Source organism: Ictalurus punctatus, chromosome 28 (assembly GCF_001660625.3).
Source record: "Ictalurus punctatus breed USDA103 chromosome 28, Coco_2.0, whole genome shotgun sequence".
Lineage (NCBI taxonomy): Eukaryota > Metazoa > Chordata > Actinopteri > Siluriformes > Ictaluridae > Ictalurus > Ictalurus punctatus.
The window spans coordinates 7,749,898-7,759,272 of record NC_030443.2 but is presented as its reverse complement, the minus strand read 5'-3'; the positions used below and the strand labels follow the sequence as shown (position 1 = coordinate 7,759,272).

The 9,375-nt window shown below is 37.3% G+C and overlaps 1 protein-coding gene and 1 long non-coding RNA gene across 12 annotated transcripts in view; one reads left to right on the top strand and one right to left on the bottom strand.

The window, feature by feature from the left end:
- Positions 1-982: 982 nt before the first annotated feature.
- On the bottom strand, positions 983-8,853 carry LOC108260058 (uncharacterized). Of its 7 annotated transcripts, none has more exons than XR_001811060.3 (8): positions 8,638-8,847; positions 6,634-6,768; positions 6,377-6,439; positions 3,820-4,463; positions 3,123-3,249; positions 2,777-2,894; positions 1,715-1,791; positions 983-1,172 (listed from the first exon to the last, which is right to left on the bottom strand). It is a non-coding gene; the product is annotated as an uncharacterized LOC108260058 (long non-coding RNA). The 7 variants fall into 7 exon arrangements; XR_008393744.1 differs by lacking the exon at positions 6,634-6,768 and having other exon boundaries at positions 3,820-3,921; positions 4,031-4,463; XR_008393745.1 differs by lacking the exon at positions 6,634-6,768 and having other exon boundaries at positions 3,820-4,085; positions 4,317-4,463.
- Positions 8,260-9,375, top strand: part of fcho2 (FCH and mu domain containing endocytic adaptor 2) — a 136,835-nt gene continuing 135,719 nt past the window's right edge. The window contains exon 1 of one of the 5 annotated variants that reach the window (XM_053677248.1): positions 8,260-8,557. In XM_053677248.1, coding sequence (XP_053533223.1) covers positions 8,525-8,557 — 33 coding nt within the window. In that variant the 5' untranslated portion in view covers positions 8,260-8,524. The remainder of the gene's footprint in view (positions 8,558-9,375) is intronic. The other 4 variants (XM_053677247.1, XM_053677250.1, XM_053677252.1 and 1 more) reach the window with 4 other exon arrangements.

Genomic DNA, 9,375 nt, shown 5'->3' with positions numbered 1-9,375 from the left:
CTAAACGGTCCCGCGCCACAGTATCTAAGCGACCTTTTGGTTTTCTATGATCCGTCATGCCTACTTAGATCAAAAGATGCAGGCTATTTGACAGTACCTCGAATAGCGAAGGCTACAGCAGGGGGAAGAGCTTTTTCTTATAGAGCCCCACAGTTATGGAACAGCCTTCCAATTAGTGTTCGGGACTCAGACACAGTCTCAGTGTTTAAGTCAAGGCTTAAAACATATTTGTTTATTCAAGCCTACCCTGACTAGACTTTCTGTTACGCTAAGCAGTCCTAATAATCTTTTCTCTCCCTCTCTCCTTCTGTCGAGCCACACACGATTTTATGGAGATACAAGAGATCCTGATCCTTTCTGCTCTCCGGACCTGCCTGATGCATTTCGGATGCCCTACCTCTGGATGGAGCTCTCATCTATTCCAATTCCAGATTGCTGGGACTACGGCTGCTTCTAAGCCAAACAGACTTCGTATAAATCCATAATTAACTTTTGCACACTATCTGATGTTACCCAGATGAAGATGGGTTCCCTTCTGGGTCTGGTTCCTCTCAAGGTTTCTTCCTCTCAACATCTTAGGGAGTTTTTCCTTGCCACCGTCACCACCAACTTGTTGGGATAAATTCGCACTTTTAAAATCTGTATACCGTGTTTATATGTTTCTGTAAAGCTGCTTTGAGACAATGTCTGTTGTAAAAAGCGCTATACAAATAAAATTGAATTGAATATGTGTGGATTTCTTGAATTAATACCAAAGTCTGGTGATAATTTCATGTGAATAGCCTCACTGGAAATATTTCCCCCACTGTGTGTGTGTGTGTGTGTGTGTGTGTGTGTGTGTGTGTGTGTGTGTGTGTATATATATATATATATATATATATATATATATATATATATATATATATATATATATATATATATATATATATATATATATATATATATAATATTGCCACCCTTGGTAAATGAGAGCAAAGAAAGCTGTGAAAAATTGTCTTTATTGTTTAACCTTTCGATCTTTTGTTTAAAAAATTAACAAACATTCTTAAATGGAGAGGGATTTAAGGGCACAAGTTGCAATTCCAGCTCTCTTCCTCTGCCTTTTCAAAGTCCTTGGTGTCCATGCCCAGGTATTATTCATGGAACCACCTCTCACATGTATCACACTGGATCTATATAATGACAGGGTAATTTGTTTATTTGCACAACATTTAAAATACAAAAAATAGCAAGAAAACCCCTGCAAGGTCTTATTTAAAGCCGCCAGTTATTTCTTTTTTGTACATAATCGTTAATAAATTATATTTTTTTGTGTGTAGTGTTTACAAGCCCATTAGACTTGTCAAACACTGTGCAAATATAATTTGAGTCTTTTTACCACGTCCTCTTGCTCCATAACATTTGTATCATTAACTGCATCTCGCTCACCTAACACCTTTAAAATTATTAACATTAACCACAAATTGCATAGCTAAACGACTGTGTATCGTTAAGGTCTATATACAATCTAGTGTGCTTTGTTAAACATTTGCATTGTTTTAGCCTCTAATAATGATCATCAGCGAAGTCATATATGCTGAGGATAAGTCACCTAATAAACAGATATTTAGCTAATCTCAGCAGACCGACTGCTAATAGAAATGTCAAGGCATACATTGCCACATCAGTCATGGAATGGCCACAATGGAATTAAATGATATCAAATAAAACTCACCCAATTTGCTATTGGAGGCCCAGATCCTGCAGGCTTTGACATGGAACACATTACACAGTTGTTCTCCACATTGAATACTACAATATTAGAACAAATACAGATATTTTGGTAACACCAAAACGAACTGTTTATTATAATGAACTGTTTAACAGTGGTGGGCAAAGGTTTAGCATTCAGCCCATGTCTTGTATTAATTGAACAACTAGGTTCCAAAACTGTCAGTTTGAATGGCAGTCTGCATTACTTTATTTACTATTGAATAACAAAACTATACATTTATTATTACTAAATGCAGATTGTTAATCAGCCTTTAAAACAGTGCTTTACGTACTGTGACAATAACAGTGTGTTTAAACAGTCTGTTAACATCCCCTTCATCACTGAGATCCAATTTATCTATGTATCTATTTCTGTGTGGTTGCTCTTTTTTTCTTGTTGCAGATCTCATACCTGCAGCCCTTCATGCCTCAGCACAGTCATCTGGTTTATCCAATCCTGCTCTGCCTTTCCTCATGCTTCTCTGCACTGCTCCCCATCTAAACTTCCAGCAACCTTTCTCATTGACCTGCTCACCTACTACACTGACCACATAGTCTACTTTGTATATATCACTGTATGGTGTTAAAATTCCCGAGCTGTTTACAAGCATGTAAATATAGCCTTGTCTGTCATGTATTACCAATGGTTGTTAATCCTTGACGATCGGAGGGGCATTTCTGAGAAAAAAGCCAGGGGCTCAAGCACCCAGAGCACCCCACTCTGCATGTGCCTGATAGTACCTTTCTATAAAATGTTGATCTTCAGAAGACATTTAATAACTGGTATGAACTATGAGCTTTGCTGCGCACATAAACGCTCATCATAAACATCTGTTGTTTTTTTGTTTGTTTCTTTTTTCAGTTAGGCACCTGACTGAATTGTTCTTCAACAAAACTTTTCTTCAAGAATTGTTACACCTTATACAGGTCTGCTGCCTTGTGTGTTTGAATCATGACTTGAGTCCTGACAAACCTGCATTATTAGTATTCCTACACACTACAGACCAAAAGTTCCTTTACAAACCTGATGCTTTTACACTCTGGAGAGCCACTGTTTTTCTTGCAAGTGCCATTTCCTTTTTGGATGTCCCAAATCTAATGACTGGATCAACTGGAAAGGCATTCATCACTGCCCTTGCAATCTAACCAAACACAAATATTCAAAATATCACATTTGCTGACTCTTACATAGAGCAGTTGTCTTATGGCACAACTATATTTACCAAAATAACTAATTTGAATTAATGTACTGCAGTATTTGTATTTGATGGCTACATATCTAAATATAATCGCACAGCTAAAAAAGAAAGGGACATAATTTATGGAAGACAGCTATGAGCATGTTTAGGTTATTACATTATTTAACTTACCATGACTACAATGACCCCTCAGCTACTGCCGTCTTGCTGAATTGGATGGTACAGAACCCCTCCTTTCCATTTTATGTCCACCCAATCCATTTTACCATGGCATGTTCTTCTCATTTTTAAGTATTCACTGTATGTGATGTATGATGGAAGTTTCAGAACAGAGCAGATAAAGTTTGTAATATATGATTCAAATTCATAGTTCAAATCATTATTTGATGTTTTAAATATACCCTAATAATCTTTTCACAATTTTATTTCCATTCATGATTCCATGACAAAGTAAGTGGTTTGACATGTTTTTCACCACCATCATGTATTAACTATTAAACAACCACAAAAAATTATTTGAAATATTTTAATCACTACATAGTGTCAATTTATTACTGTAAAAATAAGCATTGTGTTGATTTGTTACAACAAAAAAAACCCCTACATCTACAATTTCTTTAAGTGCAGTAATAGCTATTGGATTGATAATGAATGCCCTTGAAATATGCCAAGCCCCTGATAGAATGGTTCCTATCACCACCCAGTGGATCCCAGCCAGACTCCCTGCCTTTGTCATGTGGTGAAATGGACATAGGTGGGGCCCTCCTCATTGGAAGGACCGGAAAGATAATTGGTCAGTGCACACTTGGTGCACCAAATAGTCACAGCCATAGAGAATATAATACTGGTGGATTACATGAATAAATACCTGATTTTTTTTTTTTTTTGCTGCAAGGCTGGATTCAGCTTCCTCTGTGAAACTTTTTGCAGGATCTATCAGAAATACTGTGTGGTTGATAGCTTTGATGTACTGAAAATTTCAAGAAAACAATGTAAAGAAACAAATATTCATTAATGTATTAATGTTTAAAAAATACATGGGATTCTTAATATATAGACAATAAAAATAGTCTACTAACCAGAAACTTCCAGTGGGCATTGTCAATATTTACAAACGAAAATATCACCTGGTAACTGTCAAAGTATAGTGGAGTAAAAGTGTAAAGTTGCATAAAAACTGTTTTATTTATTAGTTCAAATAAATACATAAGACAGGGGCCTGGGTAGCTCAGTTGGTGTATTCAGCTGACTACCACCTCTGGAATCGTGAGTTTGAGGCCATGTGCTGAGTAAGTCTAGCTAGGCCCCCCTAGCAACCAAACTGGCCCGTTTTCTATGGAGGGGGGAGGAGTCACATGGGCTTACCTTCCCCATGGACGCGATTAGTGGCCCTCATTCTCTGTGCGATATGTGGCGCAGTCCATGTGAGAAGATGAGCAGAGCTGGCTGGCTCGGTAGTGGAGTCTTCCATCACCCTGAATTGAGGCGAGTAGTTGTGCCACCACAGGGTGCCTAATAAGTTTGAGGAATTGGATATGTCAAATTGGGAGAAAAAGGGGGGAAGCATTTTTATAAAAATTGAAAATGCAAACATATATGATCATTCACAGAGAAATGTTTGAACAGCCTGTATACCAATTTTGCAACAGGCACAAAGCCTTAGAGGCAACAATGACCAAGGAATTGCTATTGTTGAATGTTCTGTTTAATTAATCAGTGATACAGAAGTTGTAAATATATTTATAAAGTGTTACATATCAGCTACATTTGTATTGCACAACTATGATAGGAAGTGTCCATCAGAGAACAGAGATTTTTGTTTTTTATTTTTGTAATTATTTTCTTGTCTCTTCTGCACATTCTTCACAATGGACTCAATGTAAACCTCCCAGTTCAGAAAAAAAAAGTTCTTCCTGGTGTGTCCTCCGACATCTCTACAGACATGTTTGTGTTCAGTTCAAAGCTGTTTTGACTTTGGCATGATACCACAAACCGCTCATCCTCTATATCATGTTGAAGTGAAACTGGACTTTGAAAACAGTGGGTTATTTTCAATAAATATCTGAAGTTACAAAATAACACTGCATACATGACATTTCAGAGGACTTTAATTTTTAAACAAAACATCAGAATGCAAAGATATTGAGTGAGTCACATTCTGAGATGGCATACCCTTATTCTGAAGTGATATCAGTGTGTGGAAACAGAGGGTTTATTTTTAATAAATATCTGAAGTTACAAAATATAACAGAGAGCATGATGATTTTAGTTTGCAGGCTTTATTTATATATTTATTTAATCTTATTTATTTATTTATTTATTTTAAAGGGGACCTATTGTGCAAAATTCACTTTTAAATGGTGTTTGAACATAAATCTGTGTTGGCAGAGTGTGTACACAACCACCCTACAATGGTAAAAATCCACCAACTCCTTTTTTATAGTCCCAATAAATCATAAACAGTTTCTCAAAATAAGCCACTTAAAAAAAAAATACTTTAAATCATTTTACACCAGACTGCTTTGTGAACATGGGTCAATACAAAGCAGGATTTGCTAAAAGCTTGATTCTCATGCATGGACCAATACCAACTGTTCGTGATCCAGCTACATATCCAGAAGACGTAAGTATCACACTTTATATTTTGTGAATGTTTGCAAATGGCCTTTCCAAATGAGTTTGCTAGCAGATTCCACGGCTCATGCTACCATGGTCTCTGACTGTATTCACGGAGACCAGAGCTATGTTGTCGTTAGAGATGTAACTGAATGAAAATTTAATGTCACGATTATTGTGACCAAAACTATCATGGTTATCAGTATTATCACAGTATTGTTAAAATGTGCTGAATATGTACAAAAAGTACCGATAGACACACTGAAATCATTGAAACAAGTTTTATATTTGACTATAAAGTGATGGACGGTTGTCACTATGCTTGCTGCGATCATTTAGTTCAGTTAGAGAACATGGCGGAAGGCAGTAACAGTGCTCGGGAGATTTTCCCAACCTTCCAAGAGGACCAAATGCTCTGATGCTCATGTACCTTAGGCAGGGTTCATACAAGGTGCCTGAAGTACTTGAATTTGGCTTTTTGAAATTTAAGTACTGGAAGACCTGGAAAATAGCCATTTTTTATTTAGTAGTGCTTAAAAAGTGGTTAAAACAAGACTACAAGACAATTAAGGATCACAAGAGTGGTTCCGACCGGAAGTCCAACAAGCGGTTTGACCGTCAGACTAATTTGACTAATCTTCACCGTACTTTAGTCCACGATAAAAACGCAAACAAAAGGTCTGGAGGAACCAAATGGTTGCTTAAAAAAAGTTCCTGGGACTAATTGTTCCAGATAATTTCCATGGAAGCACAGCTATAGTTGGCAACGTGGCCAAGAAAACTATTATGCAGGTTGTTTGGACACTCACCCAGCTACTCCCGTTGAAAGACAACTCACTGCACAGAAGGGCCAGGGTGTCACGGCATCCATTCTAAGGACAAGTAGACAGATAATCCTTAATGATAAAGAAGTTGTATAGGTATATTTTATATTCTGTATATGCCTTGAAAGGAACATCAAGGACAAAGACATGATAACATATTATATATACTGTATATACTAGAGACTTTCAACTACACTCACTATATTACATTACATTTATGGCCCTTATCCAGATCAACTTACATTTATCTCATTTATACAACTGAGCAGTTGAGGGCCTTGCTCAAGGGCCCAACAGTGGCAGCATTGGGATTTGAACTCACAACCTTCTGATCGGTAGTCCAATATCTTATCCACTGATCAACCACTGCATAACATCTGTAATGTTCAAGGCAGTCATAGTACCAACTTTAGAAGACAAACACACCTAACATCAATGCAGAGAATTTACTCATCCATGAGGAATCACAGTTGTTAGCTCTAGACATATTAACAGCAAAAGAAGGTGTGTGCCAAGTACTAAATATCACCCATTGTTTCAATACCCTAAATCATAGTCTAATCATCTCTGATTTGACAAATCACGTGTGCTATACTGCACAATTCTGTGATTTTTTTTGCCTCTCTCTGAAAACAGGATAATGTACATTGTAGTGTAAATAAGCCTTCTCTGGAGACCATCATGTTCAAAATGGGGAAATGTGGTAAAAGATAACAAATGAACATACTGTTCGCTTGAGAAGGCTAAAGATTAAAGGGTACATGGTATTCTGTTACTATCTGCTGTACGTGCATGTAGATTTGTAGTGTACTTCCTGTTTCCAAGTCTCAAGTTTATGAGTGATGTTAAGCTGTAACGGAAAAGAAGGAAAAATGCAACAAGGTAAAGTTGGCATCCTGTAAGGAAAACAACTACTATGGGATGCAGTGAGAAAGACAAAGATGATAAAGAGTATGTTATGTAATCAGGGACAAGACGAAGAAAGGATAAGACATGGGGCGTTATTATGTTTAAACATGATAATCAATGTAATCGGTCACCCAATAAGATGTTGGTTCTTTGTTCTCTACAATATACATAAATCATGAATGTAACCTTAAGGTGAGGTATGGTACGGTATAGTAAGAGTGGCTACCCGGGCTTGTGAGCAATTGCTGTATGAATAAAACTTTTGCTTGAGCATATTCAAATGTTGGCCATGGTTTCTCATTTTACAGGTAAATTTCCACCACACCTGTTTTCCCACCATTTTGAGGTGTTTTTTTTTTTTTTTTTTAAACCTTTAAAAAATTTTCACAGTGTAACACTTAAAATTACTATGAAGGTGCAAAGTAGCAGTGAAATGAACACAAACCGCAGGTACAGCTCTGCTAGAAATGTGTACAGTATATAGGCCTACCAACAAAAGCTCTGTAAAACTGCCAATCTGTCTTTCTTACATTCTTCATTACACTGCCATTAGAACACAATGATGTCACTATCAATCATAGTTTGACTTGACACCCACACAGCTGTGATAAAGCAGAAAATAGGACTTTTGTAGCTTTCAGTTGTAATAATATTGTAGTTAGCAATATAGATTTCTTGAATCTACCATTGTTAAATGCATATTTAAAGAAACATACTCACTACCACAATTTTAACATTTGAGTTCTTTAGAATATATAATGTATTTAAAAATAATAAGGAATTACACTTTTACAAGTTTTAAAGAAAGCTTTTAAAATGAGTACAACATTTAATTCACGGTGAAAAAATGCATACAGCAAAACACACAACGGCCCGTCTCGGACTTTCACCTTCAGAGCCATAAGTGTAAGTGTATTGTTAATGTGTTACGTTCCAGAATAACTGCAGCGTTTTTATAGGCCACCGCTCGGGGGCGCTGTCCTTCTTTCAATAATGGACTACACCAAACTACAGCTAGAGGCTATAGGAGACAAGTGAACTCGGGAAGGGGGAAGTGGAGTTTTCAGACCGAAGGAAGCAAAGAAACAGAAGAGGGGGGACGAAAAAGAGCTCAAAACGATACAAAATCAGAGGAGGACGGTGGATAAAGTGCTTTAATTGAGACCGGAGTAAAAAGAAAAGAAAGAAAGACAGGAACGACCTCGCAGGAGAAAGGAAACCAAGATGATAACGCCGCATTTCCTGGAAAATTTCTGGGTAGGTATGTTTTTGTTATAATCGGCGATTCTGTTTTCATTAGTCGTGCTGAATGTCAGTTGCTCCGTTCAAGTCCTTACCATTCCCTCAATCGCCTCAGAAAGCCGTATTGTTTGGTCTGTTTTTTGTGGTGTTTTCTTCGGTGTAGAAAGCTTACCGGTAAAACATGGGCGAGGGAAACGTGAGAACCAATGCCCCGTTCACCATGTTACTCTGGTCGGCAAATGTCGTCTCGCGACACCAGGGATTGGGCCTCGGCGAACTCGGACAAACATGACCAACCAACTGGAATCCACCTTTCTGCAAACGGATTGGCTAACACTGAATGATGTATAACCTTGATGGTTAAATCTGGAAGCCCATTGGATGTCGTTGCTGTTCGTCACACTGGTTTCTTTTTTCCTCTAGTGATTTCTTCGGTAATTAAATTAAAGTGAGAGGCCGGACATCTAATAGAATATTCATGTTGAATGATTTAATGACTTACTTTTCCTAACCGTGTGATAGTTACCGTTATTTTCCAGCTAAAGTTTTGGAAAGTTAAACATATAAATGTCTATGAATCCTTAACCAGACGTGTCTTAACATAAGGCTGAGGGTTAGATTAATGCCAGACGCCACTGTAAATAGAAATATAGAAAATGATAATGGAGGTGACTCACGTCACTAAGTGACTCACTAAGTGAAAATGTTTGCAATAAAAAAAAAGAGTCGCAGCGAACTTCAACGTCAACATATTCACTTATGTACTCGGTGGAAAAAAAATTGTGAGTGCCTTGGTTTCCCGAAAAGTGCTACTGTTTTTGTCAACGTATTTC